Source organism: Myotis daubentonii, chromosome 9 (genome assembly GCF_963259705.1).
Source record: "Myotis daubentonii chromosome 9, mMyoDau2.1, whole genome shotgun sequence".
Lineage (NCBI taxonomy): Eukaryota > Metazoa > Chordata > Mammalia > Chiroptera > Vespertilionidae > Myotis > Myotis daubentonii.
Window position 1 is genome coordinate 12,251,715 of NC_081848.1, and position 18,316 is coordinate 12,270,030.

Here is an 18,316-nt window from a genome sequence, read left to right on the forward strand (position 1 = left end):
CAGTTAGGGCCTATTTGGTGTATTTACATTTATATATATATATGGAATATGGATGACAAAGTGCTATAATTTGCTATACTCTTATAATACATTGAACATCCTGATGCAAGAAGAGTTTCATATGTGATGACATCTTGCTTGTATTCTAGACTATTCTAGAGAGAGTTTGCCAGTAGAGTACACAGACGAATTGATTACACATTATGTCATTGACCTGTTTGGATTCACTCTTTGAATTAATACATCAGTAACATATCGTGTGGAATGTTAATATCTTCTATGAACAATTATAATGCCATTTAGTGGGGAACTTTGTTGGACTATCCATTACATGGATAGTTGGAGTTTCATTTAATAATTATATTCTGTGCTAAAAACAGTTTGCCGAGATACCATCTATATATATAAAAGCCTAATCAACTGTTACAACCTAATGAACGGACTACCAGCTGGTATCTGTGACACACACCGACCACCAGGGGCAGATGCTCAATGCAGGAGCTGCCTCCTGGTGATCAGTGCACTCCCACAGCCAACCTCCCACAGCTGGCCAACCTTCCTCAGTCCCTGCCCCCAGCCGCCTGTCTCCGATCAGCCCCCAGTCGCCGGCCAGGCCCATGCATGAATTTGTGCACTGGGCTTCTAGTTCAGTATATAATTCTAAGAGTTTCAAAAACTTCATTACATGTTTTACACAGTGCAAAGCTATCTACACTAATAAAAGACAAATATGCAAATTGACTGCAACTTCGTTGCACCGTAAGCCACACCCACCAGCCAATCAGCGCGACTATATGCAAATTAACCCAACCAAGATGGCGGCCGGCAGCCACGGAGCTGGAGCAAGCAGGAGGCTTGGGTTCCCTGGCGATGGAGGAAGCCAAGCTTCCCTCACGCCTGCCCTAGCAGGCTCTGAGCTCCTCTCAAGGCTACAAAGTTTCAATTATAGAAGGTAAATAAATCCCAGAATTAAAAAAAGAAAATGAAAAAAAGGAGAGGCTGGGAGCTTCCATCGCCGAGGGGGCTTGGCCAGCCTGAAAACAGCACTCAGCCCCTCACCCAGGCTGGCAAGGCACCCAAGCGGGACCCCCACCCTGATCCAGGACACCCTTCAGGCCAAACCAGTCGGCCCCCACTCATGCACCAGGCCTCTATCCTATATCATAAAAGGGTAATATGAAAACTGACCCTAACAGCAGAAAGACTGGGAATGACTAGTCACTATGACACACACTGATCACCAGGGGGCAGATGCTCAATGCAGGAGCTACCCCCTGGTGGTCAGTGAGCTCCCACAGGGGAAGCTCTGCTCAGCCACAAGCCAGGCTAACAGCTGCCAGTACAGCGGTGGTGGTGGAAGCCTCTCCCACCTCCTCAGCAGCACTAAGGATGTCCAACTGCAGCTTAGGCCTGCTCCCCGCTGGCAAGTGGACATCCCCAGAGGGCTCCTGGGCTACCAGAGGGATGTCTGTTTGCCAGCTTAGACCTAATCCCCCAGGGAGCAGGCCTAAGCCAGCAGGTGGTCATCCCCCGAGGGGTCCCACCAGACTGTGAGATGACACAGGCCAGGCTGAGGGACCACCACCCCCCACCCCCCGAGTGCACAAATTTTTGTGCACTGGACCTCTAGTTGAAACAATTAAACTAGACTGTTCTATACAGAGTTTGCTAGTACCCATTCCAAAGTAGTATTTATATGTTATGTCATGATTTGGTTGTTTAGTTCTGTAAAATTTTGCAATTTTATGAAGAAAAATTAATTCCTTCTCCAGGCCTTTATTTAATAGATGAAACAACATTTTGACCAATATCGTTTTCCACTCTTGATGGTATATTTTTGCCAAATTTTATCTTTTTTATCTCTTAGTTTGTCTAGATAAATATATTTGTAGAAGTTACATTGTTTGGATACTTGTTCACATTTATTAGCCCCTTCCCCAATTACCCAAACTTTAAATATTTTAATACATGGTTTAAGAATAGCCTCTAATTTAACTTTTTAAATAAACCAAATCATCCAATTTCTTTTTTCTGTTTCCAGGCTGCCAAGTAGTCCTGGAGAAAGACATAAAGTAGGATACTTTTCTTTTATTACAAACTGACCCAGGCCCTCACTTCTAATCTCTAGGTAAAATCCTATTAGTTTTCCCAATGCTATTATTCCAAATATTTTACCTTATTTTTTTCCAAATATAAAGCTGGACTTTCTCTAATCCCTTAATTTTCTGGAGATAGGGGTACTTTTACTGAGACTGTTTAACATGAGCTCCCTCAATTTTTATCCAAATCAAAGTGCTCTGAATACTCATCCATTTCCTCCTGTGTGCTTTCTGCTTGAGGAAATAATCATTGCGTTCAATCAGGGCTAACCCTCCAAATGAGCCTATGTTTTCTTTTGTACTCAAAGATCTTTCTCTTCAAATATCTGCACTTCCTCTTCGACCTTCAGTTTCTCCCCCTCTTTCTATACACAGGACTGAAAATTTCCCAAACTATGAGCAAACAGTGAAACACCCTTTATAATCTGTATTCTCCTGAGCCATTATGCTGTCTCTCATCAGCACATCGTCATTGAAACATAGTCTACAAAGCTCTGCCTGTATCTTTCTTTATTCCTTCATCCTCTGTACTTTTGGTTCTATCTACCCACTCTCTACAGAATTTAACCTCTTCAAAAATTAGCCTTTGGCTCTCCAAATCCAAAGATGTTCTTGATATTTCACACTCTTAAATGCTTCATATTCTTTACCCTTTTAAATCCCTCTGTGGTTTCTGAAACTATTTTGTGTTCCTTTTTAAAACACTGTGCTCCCCTGATCATCAATGCTTCATGATCTTTGCCTTATAGACCTGCTCCTAAATATAGTATTCTCTCTACTCAACTCTGCTCTCTCAACATTCTTGTGGGAGCCAATGCTATTTTTGCCATTGTTCTAACTACAATTTTGAACAGAATGAATCAGAAATCCCTATCTCTACATGAGCTCATACTAAAGCTTCAGTCACTTTTTTTTCAACAAGTTCCTCTAAGCAGGTATAATTAACATTTTTAAATAAACCAACTTGTATACGTTTTTTGGTAATTCTTGGGAAATAGGCAATAAAATAATTAGGAGTAAAGGGTTATTATTTATGCATTGTGCTTCAGAAAAAAGTCTGTCTTGCCTGTGGTATATATACAATATGTATTTTAGATGATGCTAGATATAGATAGATAGATAGATAGATAGATAGATAGATGATAGATTTATGTAATTGTGTGCTTGTATGTGTAAAATGTTAACGTTATACTAATTTGTATAAAGAATGTATGGCTCTTTCTTGTATTATTTTTATTCCCAAACATTTCTAGAAGTTAAAATTATTTCAAAATAAAAATTATAATAATATGTGGAATGTAACTAAAGTTGGGTTGAAAAGAAATTTCTTAGCTTTGAAGACATCCTATATAATAAAAAGGTAATATGCAAATTGACCTTAACAGTAGAATGACTGGGAATGACTGGTCACTATGACACACACTGACCACCAGGGGGCAGATGCTCAATGCAGGAGATGCCCCCTGGTGGTCAGTGTGCTCCCACAGGGGGAGCTCTGCTTAGCTCCAAGCCAGGCTCCTGGCTGCCAGCACAACGGTGGTGCTGGCAGCCAGGAGCCTCTCCTGCCTCCTCAGCAGCACTAAGGATGTCCAACTGCAGCTTAGGGTTGCTCCCTGCTGGCAAGTGGACATCCCCCAAGTGCTCCCGGGCTGCCAGAGGGATGTCTGACTGCCAACTTAGGCCTGATCCCCTGGGGAGCAGGCCTACGCCAGCAGGTGGACATCCCCTGAGGGGTCCCAGACTGCGAGAGGACACCGGCCAGGCTAAGGGACCACCCCCACGAGTGCACAAATTTTTGTGCACTGGGCTTCTAGTTTATTATAAAACAAAGAAACAGAATACAAAAAGCTGAGCTTTCAACTCAATAAGCTTAAAAAAACAGACAAACATTATAGTCAAACATGCAGAAAAAATAATGGAGAAAAAGGCAGAAATTAATTTACATGATTAATAATAAAGCTACAGGGAATTTCCACCTACCTATTCATTGCTAAAAAGATGCCCATTCTCTCCTTCATCTCCCTCTACTATTTGTTTCTCTCATCCTTTAACTGTTGAACTAGAGGCCCGGTGCACAAAAATTTGTGCACTGAGGGAGAGGGGGCGGTCTTTCAGCCCGGCCTGTGCCCTCTCGCAGTCTGGGACACCACGGATAATGACCACCTGCTGGCTTAGGCTCACTCCCTGGGGGATTTGACCTAAGATGGCAATCAGACATCCCTCTGGCAGCCTGGCAGCCCTCGGGGTTGTCCACTTGCCAGCGGGGAGCAGGCCTAAGCTGCAGTCGGGCATCCTTAGCGCTGCTGACAAGGCAGGAGAGGCTCCCACCGCCACCGCTGTACTGGCAGCCATCAGCCTGGCTTGTGGCTGAGCAGAGCTCCTCCCATGTGAGAGCGCCCTGACCACCAGAGGGCAGCTCCTGCATTGAGCGTCTGCCCCCTGGTGGTCAGTGTGTGTCATAGTGACCAGTCATTCCCAGTCATTAGGGTCAGTTTGCATATTACCCTTTTACTATATAGGACAAAGGCCTGGTACATGGGTGGGGGCTGGCTGGTTTGCCCTGAAGGGTGTCCCGGGTCAGGGTCGGGGTCCCAATTGGGTGCCTGGCCAGCCTGTGTGAGGGGCTGATGGGTGTTTGCAGGCTGGTCACACCCCCTTCAGGGTGGGAGTCCCCACTGGGGTGCCTGGCCAGTCTAGGTGAGGGGCTGAGGGCCGTTTTCAGGTTGGTGGGTGACTGAAGCTCCCAACCTCTCCTTTTCCCTTTTTTTTTTATTCTGGGATTTGTTTACCTTCTATAGCTGTCACTGGAACTGAGAGCCGGCTTTAGCTCTGAGGCTCGGTTCCAGCTCTGAGACCTCGGCTGCTGAAAGCAGGTATCTAGGTATGTTTGACTTCTATAATTGAAACACTGTTGCAGCTCCATCTCTGAGGCCCAGCTGGCTGAAAGCAGGTTTCTGGGTTTGTTTAGCTTCTATAATTGCAACATTTTTTCTTAGAGTGCAGCTCAGAAGCCAGCAGCAGCAGGCGGGGAACCTTGGCTTCCTCCATCACTGGAGCAAGCAAGCCTCCTGTTTGCTTCAGCTGCCTGGCTGCCTGCCGCCATCTTGTTTGGCAGTTAATATGCATATCGCCCTGATTAGCCAATGGGAAGCGTGTCGGAGGTACAGTTAATTACCATGTTTGTCTATTATTAGATAGGATAATTGACTATGCTTTAAATGTGCTTTTCTCTGTTTTTGCTATTGAAATTGTGCCATCTTTAAAGTACAGGCATTAGTGGGAAGATATGCCCTAGTTTGGCCCTGACTGGTTTGGTTCAGAGAATAGAGTATCGGCCTGCAGACTGAAAGGTCCCAGGTTTGATTCTGGTCAAGGGCATATACGTTGGTTGCGGGCACATCCCCAGTGGGGAGTGTGCAAGAGGCAGCTGATCAATGTTTCTAACTCTCTATCCCTCTCCCTTCCTCTCTGTAAAAAATCAATAAAATATATTTAAAAAAATAAAAAGATAGCCCTAGTTTGGAAGGTACTTATAGTTTTTTCTGAGGCAGTGATGTGAGTACCATCATTTAAGTGATGAGTACGAGGCCCAAGGAAAAAGTTGGAGGAAAGTGGAAGAGAAACATGTGTAAAGTTTTGAAATAAAGAAAAATGGGCATTCTCAAGAAAGTAGAGCAAAGTGAGAAAGAAGAGATAAAGAAAAATAACAATAGTAAAAAAAAAAAAAAAAAAGGTTTGGCAACTATTTAGGAAACCAAATAAAATGAAGTACTATACATATCAAATTAGATAAGATCTTTTCTAATAATGATACCTACAATGAACAGGAAATGAGCCTTCTTAACCATTTTTCATGATAATATTAATTTGCATAAGTTCTATTGTACAAAACTATTTTAGAAATTTTGGTAATAAAGATCAAAGCCTACACTGAGAACTTCCACTTGTTGTAATTTCCTAAATTTCAGAATAATCTAAAATTTGCATGAAGGCTAATAGAAAAATGTGATATAAATAAGACGTTTATAATTATTTGATAAGAAAAAATGGGAATTATTTTTTGAATCAGCAGAGATCAAGTTAGCATCTTATGAATAGTATCTAACAATTCTATCATAAAATTATTTTTCCTCATTTTAAAAATTAAGAAACAGTTTCATAGAAGCTAAGAAAGTTGCCCCAAATCATATGACTAATGAAGAGTGAATCAGGGATCCAAGACTTATATAGTCTGACAATAAAATCTTCTCATTAAATCACAACAGTGTGGTAATTTTAGGGTTGGACAGAAGTGGGAGAAGGGTAAGGGGGTTAAATGGTGATGGAAAATAAATAAAATAAAATAAAATAAAGAGGAAAAAATATTCATCATTATAATAGCTAAAAAAACACATATCCCTTAGATATGCAACACCAGGATTTAAAAAAATCATACTGTATCCACATATTTGCGATGTAGAAATTTCTCATATATTAAGACTATCAATATATATAAAAGGCTAATATGCAAAGTGTCCCCTCAACAATTCGACTGGGATATTGGGGTGTTCAATTGCCCGTTGTGATGTGCGCTGACCACCAGGGGGTGCCATGTAAAGGAGGAAGTCCCCAGCTGGCAGCCAGCAGCTGGGGAAGAAAGGCCCCAGCTGGAAGTCCCTGATCGGCCCCGATCACTGGCCAGGCCTAGGGACCCTATCTGTGCATGAATTTCGTGCACCAAGCCTCTAGTATCAGAAATAAACACTGATACTATACACCTCTCACAACCACATCAAAATTACAACTAAAATAAATACAGAAAAACTATCATAAAGAACCACCCAAAATCTGGCTCAATGGAAGTCCTATAACTAGAAAAGTGAAGAAGAAAGTACATCAAGGCTGGTAGGACGGGTGGAGGCATGGAACAGACTGGTCCAACACCCATGTGTGGCATCTTTTTTAATCTGGAGGGATATCTCCACTGCAGAGACCTCCCCTGAGAAGCAAGGGGTCCCAGCCCCACACGAGACTCCTAGCCCAGGGTTCCAGAGCTGGGAAGAGAAGTCCCCATAACTCTGGGCTATAAAAACCAGTGGAGATTGTGGTTGAGTGACACAGGGGCTGCTGGAATCCCAGACAGTTCCCCTTAAAGGGCTGGTGCAGGAATTTATATGGTCCCACTTCCTCTGAGATCTAGCACCGGGTGGTGGCTTTGGGATATCCAGGGACATATGGGAGGAACTGGATTGTCTTGCATCTGGGCAGGAACTTGGTGGTGGCTTTCTCCCAGACGGGGATGCTCACATGGATCATTGTTCTTGTGCTGGGACCTCCCCCATCACAGAGCTGACTGGCAGCCATAACTGAGTTTCCATCAGCCTGGCCCACATTGCTTGCTCTATCCTGGTGATTCCCTGAGACTCTGCACCATCCTATTTGCAGCCCTGACCAAGCTGTTTGCAGTGTTTTTTCCATATCAATGGCCTGCCCTGGCTCAGGCTTCATACTTTTCTAAAGTCTCTCAAACAAGTAAAACTGGCTTCAGCATACCCCAAACCTATCAATAAGAAGCCCAAGACTCAGCACCAGCACCAGCCTGCCTTGCCTCACAGCTGGTCCTTGCCTTAGCAGTTCCAGGGCCAATATAAATAGCAGTCATCTTCAGATATCTCTCTGTAGCTCCTGCTAGGCAGCCCCAGGCAGTAACTGACTTTGTACCTCCCAAAAGGCCCAAGAGCCAGAGCACTGGGTTGACAACTTCAAACCATAATAGATTACAACTCTACACATCCATAAGTGAAACACTCAAGGGGCAACTTCAGTGAGCACCAAAGCCCCACTGAAGCAAGTTCTGCTCCATAAGGGTCTCTACTGCACAGCAGCTCTTCCACTGTAGTCACAGCTGGTTCTTACAGCCAATTGGCCTGGAGGTGACACCAAAAGCAATCAAGGCTCAACTACAAGACTGTGCACATAACTCAGACAGGGGTATGCATAGAATGCCCAGCTCAGGTGACTGGGGAGGCTGAGCCACTGGGCCCTACAGGACACCTACTACACAAGGAAACATAGCAGTTCTACCTAATACATAGAAACAAACACAGGGAAGCAGCCAAAATGCAGAGACAAAAAAAACATGTCAGAAATGAATGAAATGGAATCAAGAAAACTCCTGGATATTAAAACAATGATTATAATGTTGCTCAAGGATCTTAATGAGAGTTTCAAGGGACTTAGTGAAACTTTCAAGGATCTTAGTGAGAATTTCAAAGACATGAAATAGGACCAGTCAGAAATTCAGTATACACTAACTGAAATAAAGAATAATTTACAGGTATTCAACAGTAGAGTAGAGCATCCCAAGAATCAAATCAATGATTTGGAATATGCGGAAGCAAAAAACACCCAATCAGTTGAGCAAAAAGAAAAAAGAATCCAAAAATATGAGGTTCTGTAAAGAGCCTCTGGGACAACTTCAAGCATACCAACATTCACATTATGGGAGTCCCAGAAGGTGAAGAGAGAGAGCAAGATATTGAAAACCTATTTGCAGAAATAACGTCAGAAAATTACTCCTACCTGGTGAAATAAATAGACTTACAAGTCCAGGAAGTGCAGAGAGTCCTAAATAAGAGGAACCTACGAAGGTCCACACCAAGACACATCAAATTAAAGAGCTAAGTGCTAAAGACAAAGAGAGAATCTTAAAAGCAGCAAGAGAAAAGCACTTATCTACAAGGGAATGCCCATACAACTGTCAGCTGATTTATCAACAGAAACTATGCAGGCCAGAAGAGAGTGGCAAGAAATATTCAAGGTGATGAATAGGAAGGACATACTAACAAGATTACTCCAACCAGCAAAGGTATCATTTAGAATTGAAGGTCAGATAAACAGCTTCACAAACAAGAAAAAGCTAAAGGAGATCATCACCACTAAAGTAGTATTACATTAAATGTTGAAAGGTATTCTTTAAGAAGACGAAGAAGAAGAAGGAGAAAGGAGAAAGGAGAGGAGAAGAATAAGGAGAAGAAGAGCAAAAATATAAACAATAAAATGACTATATATAGATATATATATATATAGATATAAAAACAATTGAATCTAAAAATCAAAATAAATGAACAAGAAATCTAATGAACAAAATGAACTGATGAATAAAATTTAAAAAGCTCTGTCCTAGCCTGTTTATCTCAGTGGATAGGGGGTCACCCTGCAGACTGAAGGATCCCAAGTTCAATTCTGATCAAGGGCACATGCCTGGTTTGTGGGCTCAATCCCTAGTAGGGGACATGCAGGAGGAAGACAATCAATGATTCTCCCTCATACTGATATTTCCTTCTCACCCTCTCCCTTCCTCTCTGAAATCAATTTTTAAAAAAAGAAAAGAAAAAGCTCCAACAAGATTTGTTTAATGGGATTTGTTTTCAATGCCATTCCTTGCACCTGGAGCAGTGCCTAATGCAAAGTCGGGGCTGAGTTATACTTGATGAATGAATGAAAGCATTTGTCGAACACTGAGCAGGATCCCTTGAAGTCCTTGGCCACACCTCACTTCCCAGCAGAGCCTCCTAGCCCTGGGTCCTGCTGCATCTGGACAATTAAAGATGTTTGTCAAGTTGCCCTCCTCCCCTTCTTTTTCTCTCAGTGCTGAGTGGGGAAGGGAGGGAGGACCTGGTCTCCTCTTAACTCCAGGCTGCTTTGCCTTTCTGACTCTCTCCCACCCCCAGCAGCCTTCTCCCTTCCTCTTCTCCCCTCCCCTGACAGCCTCCCTCTTGGAAGTTCCAGGTTCTTTGTGGCAACACCCCTAGAGGTAGGTGCCTTTCTCCTCCTCTCCCTGCTCTGGGGTATCTGCAGAAAGGCAAGTCTCTATGTCCCCTCCCAGCAGAGCACTGTGACCCCTCTTTGTGGGGCTGAGGCTGCCCTTATCCTGAGATTTCTCTTATGACCTCACCTTCTGTAAGTGAATCAGAGTCTGTTTCACTTTCCCTTTTGCTTCAGCTGCTCAACTGGTTCAAGGTCCAGCCCTGCATGGGCTGGGCTTCCCCAGCCTGGAGCTCCCCTAGTGGCAGGTGAGTTTTCACTTTTCCTACATCAGCTGGGATTGCCCCTCTGTTCAGGCTAAAAGCTGCACCATGGAGCTCTGCAGAATTGCACCTCAGCAGTGCTGCAAGTTCAGAGACACAGACAGAGCAGCAGGCTGAGACCCAGAAGAGGAGACTGAGAAGAGACACCAAACAAGGCTGGGTGAGACCCAGGTGACAGCCTCTGAGTGGACACTTGGATCCCCATCTGCTGACAGAGACCAGAGACCAGAGGCCAGGATGAAGCGGGACTTGGCTGTGTGTTGCACGCTGGTGCTGGTGCTGATGCTGATGGCCTCGGTGCTGACCAGGACAGGAGCAGCTCCTGCCCCTACGCCCCCCAGGACCCACCTGGGTGCAAGGGGCTGCCACATGGGCCAGTTCAAGTCTCTGTCACCACAAGAGATGAAGGCCTTCAAGAGGGCCAAGGATGCCCTGGAAGAGTCGCTCCTGCTTAAGAACTGGAGCTGCGGCTCCCGCCCCCTCCCCAGGACCCGGGACCTGAGGCAGCTGCAGGTGTGGGAGCGCCCTGTGGCCTTGGAGGCTGAGCTGGCCCTGACACTGAAGGTCCTGGGGACCTTGAAGAACTCGACCCTGGGGGACATCCTGGACCAGCCCCTGCACACGCTGCACCACATCCACTCCAAGCTTCAGGCCTGTGTCCCAGCTCAGGCCACAGCAGGCCCCAGGCCCCGGGGCCCCCTCCGCCAATGGCTGCATCGCCTCCGGGAGGCCGGGAAGAAGGAATCCCAGGGCTGCCTTGAAGCCTCTGTCACATTGAACCTCTTCCGCCTCCTCACCCGTGACCTGAGATGTGTGGCCGCTGGAGACCTGTGTGCCTGACCCTGACACCCACCGGCAACCTGTCCCAGCCTCTTGGATTTTATTTATGCATGCCCCCCCTTTTTGTAATTTATTGACTCCCAACCACTATTTATATATTTATGGGTGTGAATTGTCAAACTCAGACCCGACAAAATATTTATTTTTATACTTTTTGTAAAAACTTTGCAAATAAAAAATGAGTACAAGAAAAAATAGAATTTATTAAACTTGTCTCAACATTAATAAAGAAAAATAAATTGGAAATCCAATATATTCTTGTGATATATTTATATGTATATATGTATACTAGAAGCCGGGTGCACAAATTTGTTCATTGTTGGGGGCCCTCGGTGTGGCCTGCTGGGACCCGTCCCCAGCCCCCCCCCCATACTCAGAGCCCCACAGCCCCACAACCCTGGCTGGTAGTATGCCATGGGCTGGTGCCGCCTCCTCACCTTCTCCACCATCCCGCCTGTGGGATGATCAATTGGGGCCAGAGCTCCCTCAGTGCCTGGGAGCCAGGTAGAAGTCCCGTCCCCACCGCCACTGGTCGCAGTCTGTGGGGCGATAGACAGGGTAATCAAGCCCCTCTCCGCCACCAACTTGGGCTGGCATTGCCCGCTCACCTCCACCATCGCGCCACAGGCCCGCTCTCGTCGGTGCCCATCGCGGCCGGCAGTGCCTCCACTGCTACCTGCTGCCAGCACCCTGTTGTTGATGCCAGCCATGTACCACGCTGCCTCCCTGGTGGTTGGTGTACATCATAGCAAGTATTCGAACTCCAGGTCGAATGACCACCCAAGGGAACAATTTGCATATTAGGCTTTTATTATATAGGACATGTATATATGTATATGTGTATATACATGTATATGAGTAGATAACTGATAGATGGTAAAGAGAGAGACTATTAAACAAGATAGCATATATCTGAATTTGAGGTCTACCACTAATCTCAGAAGGATTTTATGGAAATTCAGTGAGATAATTCATGTAAACTGTTTAGCAGAATGCCATGCACATAGTGATACTCACCAACGTATACACCTCATATGTCAACTAGACTCTCTGGTACCAGACTGCAACATAAAATGTCCTTGGTTTGGAAAGTCTAAATGATTTTTTAAGAAACCTAGAACCTTGCCCTAGCAGGTTTGGCTCAGTGAACAGAGCATCAGCCTGCAGATTGAAGGGCCGAGTTTGATTGTGGTCAAAGGGCACATGCCCGGGTTGCGAGCTCAATCCCAGTAGGGGTAGTGTAGGAGGCAGCCAATCAATAATTATCTCTCATCTTTGGTGTTTCTGTCTCTCTTGCTCTCCTTTCCTCTCTGAAATCAATGAAAAAAAAATTTTTTTAAAAAAGAAAAATCCCAGAACCTTTTGAATTTCCTGGCTCCTGCATTCAACATGCCATCCTTTCCCCACCATGGTAGACAGCCAGATGTGAAACTCCATTCTAATGAAATACTTGTGGATAGACATCACTTAAAGGCTTGGGGTCGTGCAGAGAGGTAATATGGAGCACCACTGGTTTAAAACAATAATTACTACCCTTTCTCCTATAAAGTGTCTCTAATCTCAAATCTTATTTTGGACATATCAACTGCCAACAGTTTAGCAAGGGGTCGTCTTGGCCCTGCTCCCCATGGTACCCTGTCTCATCCAGGCAGAACAGTTGGAGGCCTTAGTTCCAGTGAACACTAAGCATCTAAAAACAAACAGACACACACACACTCACACACACACATAAGTACACCACACAGCATCTATACTAATAAAAGAGTAATATGCTAATTAGACCAGATATCTTCCAGATGTCCTTCTGGACAAAGCCATGGTGGCAGGGGCCAAGGCAAAGGCAGTTAGGAGCTATCAAGCTGGCAAGGGATAGCACCAGCTGGGGAAAGCAGTTAGGTGGCAAAGAGGCAGGCAGCAGAGGGCAGTTAGGGGGCAATCAGGCCAGCAGGCAGAGGCAGTTAGGGGAGATCACGTGGGCAGGCAGAGGCAGTTAGAGGCGTCAGGCTGTCAGTTAGAGTGGTTAGGGGCAAGCAGGCAAGTGGTTAGGAGCCAGAGGTTCCAGATTTTGAGAGGCATGCTCAACTGCTGTTTTTCGCCCAATCCCAGGCCTAAACTGGCAGTCGGACATCCCCTGAGGGGTCCTGGATTGGAGAGGGTGCAGGCCGGGCTGAAGGACCCTCCCCGCCACACACAAACAGGAATTTCGTGTACCAGGCCTCTAGTGTTATACATAAAAACCATGTTCTTAACATCACTAAAGGTGTTTGTTTATGGAATTAAAATGATAGGTGATTTTAATTTTTTTCTTTATATTTATCTTTTTTTTACAATTGTTCTTTAGTTGTAAACATATATTATCCTTCAAAAAGTATATATATTGCCTTTATTAAAAGAAAAAATAATTTTTAAAAGAAAGGTGGTACATAATAAATTTAAGAATATATTCTTTCAAAGTACAAGCTTTTTTAAATGGCCACTTAGTTATATGCTTCAATTAGTTGGAAGTTTTTACTTACATGGAATAATCTATGAAATAACCCAGTAATTGCAAGCAAATGACAGGATTAGAGTGTTTCTCTCCCCCTGAAGGTGAACATTCCATTTAATATGTGTATATCTTGCCTTATATTCTCATATTTTATATAAGTGAAAGCTATATTTAGGTGATATAAATTTTAATCAGTGACTATTCAAAAATGTCTCCAAAGTTGTTTTAATGGAGACCAAAATAACACAATATTCAAAGAATAAATTCTTTAAAAAATTTTATGATTCAAATACCATTGGGACAAGGCCTAAGTTTGTTGGCACATGAGAGGGGGGAGGGCCTGAAAAATTTAAGACTTGAGAGCCCATTCTATGTATTAAAGTGGTAGCAATTCATTTCACTCATTTTAATTAAAGGGAAAATGGATGTACATGATTCCAAAAGTCTTCGTTTCTCTAACTCTTCACCTGTAAGTAACAGAAAACTACTGCAGTTAGCATAAATTGGTGTTTATAGGTCCCAAGGAGAGGAATACAGACAGGACTTAGGAAGGGAAAGGGATCAGGAACTGAAATCCGCCAGGCAGGGCTGGATGCTCATCTGCTTCCTTCATGATTTTAAACATATTTTCTCCCATTTCAAAGGGAAGTGAAAGATAGTTGCTCCACAGACGAAGCCAGAGTGAAATAAGTTGGGTCCTCTTAGTTTTCATTTAAAATGTCTAGAAAATAGAATTCAACTGGGGCCCAGATTTGGTAAGGAACTCCCCTTGTCCAAACAGCTAGAGGTAGAGATCTCCTTGTGTAGTAGTTGTCTCTTGGTTTTAAAAGCCTTCTGTTTTTTGTTACCTGTTATTTCAACATAAATTCCTGGGAAAGAAAATCATTGTGCACTATGCCAAAATTCCTAAAACCAAAGGTATGCAAATGTTTGACAAATGACTTTACAGTTTTATTAAGTGAATATCAGTAAAACCTTAAAAACACTAAGAAAAGAGGAAGATATGTAAGAATGTCAATCAAACATAAAAATCTCATCAATGTTGCAGTGTATATAGATTACAGCTCATACTGCATTTACCAGGTGTACCGGTTAATAATGCATTTTTTTTTAAATAGAAGGAGTTACACATATGTTGATATATATGTGATTTGATATGTATGCTAATTTGTTGTATTGACAGCAAGCTTCAGAACTTCATATGTCAATTTTCTGAGGGTGTTAACATCATAGATATTATTACACTTAAAAATGTCAAATTTTGTGCAAAAAAAAAAGAGTATTTGCAGGAAGTTTGAATTCATTACTTAAAAAGTGCTGCTGAAAGTTATCATATACTCCAGAAGCTTATGGTGAACATGCTCCATCTCAAGATACTTGTGAACACTGGTTTAAATGCTTTAAAAGTGATGATTTCAATGTGAAAGACAAAGAATGTACAGGTCAACAGAATGTTCTTTAGAACGTGAATTTATTTTGAGAATCCCAATCGTGCAGAATCATGGGTTGAGCCAGGTCAACCATCAACATCAACTGCAAGGCCAAATCGCTTTGGAAAGAAGACAATGCTCTGCATTTGGTGGGATCAGGAAGGTGTGGTGTACTATGAGCTTCCAAAACCAGGTAAAAACGTTAATACTGATCGCTACCAACAACAAATAATCAATTTGAACCATGCTTTGATTCTGAAACGACCAGAATGGGACGGAAGATGCGGCAAAGTAATTTTGCTTCATGATGGCGCACCATCACACATTTCAAAACCAGTCAAAGACATGTTAAAAGATCTTGCCTAGGAAGTATTAACCACCCACTGTATTCACCAGACCTTGCTCCTTCAGGTTATCACTTGCTCTGATTGATGGCACACGCACTTTCTGCACAGCACTTCAAAACATAGGAAGAAATGGAAAATTGGATATCTGAATGGTTTGCCTCATAACAAGCAAAGTTCTATTGGGACAGTATCCACAAACTACCTGAAAGATGGGGCAGTGTGTAGCTAGCGATGGACATTACTTTGAATAAAGCATTTTTGATGTTTCTCTTGATATTATCGTGTTTTCTTTGACACAAAATCCACATTATTAACCGGTATATGATCATAGTAAGCTTTCTATAGAAGAATAATATTCACATTTATATAGAACTACAAGTCTGGTACACGAAGAGATTCCTGCAATAGACCTTCCTTTCCCTGGCTGCCGGCACCGGTTTTCCTCCGGCACCCGGGACCCAGGCCTTCGCTCTGGCCGAAATGGAGAAGCGAAGCCGCTTCAGCCTTCAGTCTTCGCTGCTCAGGCCAGAGCCTTCAGTCTTTGCTCTGCGCCTGCATATGCAAATTAACGCCATCTTTGTTGGGTTAATTTCCATACGCATCCGATTGGCTGGTGGGCATAGCAGAGAGACACCAATTTGTATGTTTCTCTTTTATTAGTGTAGATAGCTGCCATTTATGGATTATGCCTTTCAATTCAACAGCACATTTTTGAAAGCTTTAGAATGTATGCTTTCGATGGGTCATCAACTGACTCAAGGAATTGCTTAGAAGAGTAAAAGTCTTCCAATAATGGCATTCAAGAGCACTGGCTAATCCTCAAAGAGATAGGTGCCTCTCATCTGCCCTCTTACAGGGTCTCCTTCTGTGTAGTTGTCCCCTTTGCTTTAAAAGCCTTTCAGCTTTTATTATCCACAATTTTATTATTGGGAATATGCATTTTACTACCTACCAGGAACAGGGGAAAAAAGCCCAAACTCATAGAATCTATACTAGTAATAGGGGAATATGCAGTTTGTCTAGGATGCCATCACAGTAACAGTAACAATGGAACAGCAGGCTGGGTGGGGCGACAAGGCCTGCAGGCGGGTTTGTGAGGGATGACCAAAGGAGTGAACAGAAGGCTGTGTGGGGCAACCAGGCCAGCAGGGGGTGGGCCAGTTGGGAGCAACCAGGCTGTTGGACAGGGAGGGGTGGGGGGATAGTTGCAGGTGACCTGGCTAGCAAGCTGGGCAGTTAGTGGTGAGCAGGTTGACAGGGTGTGCACTTGGGGGCGAACAGGCAGGCAGGCGGGCAGGTGAGCAATTAGGAGCCAGTGGTCCCAGTTTGTGAGAGGGACATCCCCCGAGGGGTCCTGGATTGGAGAGGGTGCAGGCTAGGATGAGGGGACCCCCTTCACCCCCCATGCATGAATTTCGTGCACCAGGCCTCTAGTGTCTTTATACTTGATGTGTGACAGAGGCTCTGTTGTTTGAAGAAGAACAATAGATTTGAATAGTAAAAACATGAAATATTCCTGAAACCTAGCTTATCTGATAATCTAATAAATAGGTTATTTATAACTTCTATTTTGTAGGGTGGGGATATTGTCACATCACAAACTCTATAGTATCAATTTCTATGAATAAGATCTACAGTCATGAAGACAAATTCATGGGCTCTCCATTCTACTATATAATAAGCTTAGCTCACAATGTGTCACACACAGATATTTGAATCTTATTTCATTTTTAGGCATTGTGTACCACAAAAAGGACAAAACTATAAATATTTCAAGATTAATGTAGATATAAACTGAAGGCAAAATTGTTATTTATGAAAGTTGAAAGCCTCACTACGAGTAATGTCTTTTTTGTTATTATTTCTAAGTAAATGTGGTAATTTCCACTAAAGTTTTATAAGATGAAATAAAGAGAAAAATAAGTATAATCATATTCAATAATGGAAAAGTATACACTTTAATCTGCAGGAACTTAGTATACTCAAAACACTAGCTTTTTTTGCATGACTTCCAAAAACTTAAGCATCATGATCCTAGAGATTTAACAGTGTAAAATGACAAAAGAAAAACAGGATACTGCTTTGTCACAGCTTTATTTTTCACAACCACATATAGCAACTGAAAGTTTAACCTCTATTTCATGTCAACATTATCTAATTCATGGCATCTGTAGTCATTCAGTTTGACTCAAGATTAAACAATAAAGGGCAAGAAAATTATTTTATTTTGCTATCATTTTCAAAGTTCAATAAATATTCAAATTGCTAACAACTGCTGATCTTTGTATGGATTTCATTTTTGGAATCTTTTAATTGGCTTTTATCTTTTCTAAATTTAACACTTGCCACAAACCCTTTGGAAAGTTAACATTAGTCAGACATGATATCTGTTCCCCCCCGAACCCCACCCCATGGCCCCTTTCATCATTATGTTTTTACCCTGGAGCTTCTACGGGACTGTATTACAACCTGCGAAGCCATCACACAATGCTCCCCTTACTGTAAAACGGACATCTTAGCTGCCGATCTCCTGGTTCTGCTACAGCCTTTATTCATATGAGCCTACTACACTTTCTTTCATTTCCAGTAGTTACAGTCTACATTTTGTTTTTATCAGAAATGAACTTTCTAGAAAAGCAAATTGCATACCTTTTTTCCCCCAAATTTCTGGGTTAATTTAATTTTATGTTGGTGATTATTTATTTATTCATGAAAAGTAAAAGTTAATGCCTCTGTGTAGAATTAGTTTTAGTCCCTAGCCCTGGCCAGTGTCACTCAATGGTTAGAGTGTGGCTCCACACACCAAAGGGTCACAAATTTGATTCTTTGTCAAAGGCACATACCTGGGTTGCAGGTGCAATCCTTGGCCCTAGTTGGCCCACATGCAGGAGGAAACCAATTGATGTATGTCTTGGACATTGAGGTCTCTCTCTCTCTCTCTCTCTCTCTCTCTTTCTCTCTCTCTCTCTCTCTCTCTCCTTCCCTCCTTCCCTCCCTTCCCTCTCTTCCACTTTCTCTAAACATCAATGGGGAAAATGTCTTC

At 43.0% G+C, this 18,316-nt stretch overlaps 2 protein-coding genes across 8 annotated transcripts in view; both read left to right on the top strand.

The window, feature by feature from the left end:
- Positions 1-18,316, top strand: part of GRIA4 (glutamate ionotropic receptor AMPA type subunit 4) — a 433,158-nt gene that overhangs the window by 167,574 nt on the left and 247,268 nt on the right. The window lies entirely within an intron of this gene.
- LOC132240574 (interferon lambda-3-like) lies at positions 10,120-11,259 on the top strand. Its single transcript, XM_059707938.1, has one exon. It carries the CDS (start codon positions 10,406-10,408, stop codon positions 11,006-11,008), a length of 603 nt encoding a protein of 200 aa, XP_059563921.1. The 5' UTR covers positions 10,120-10,405; the 3' UTR covers positions 11,009-11,259.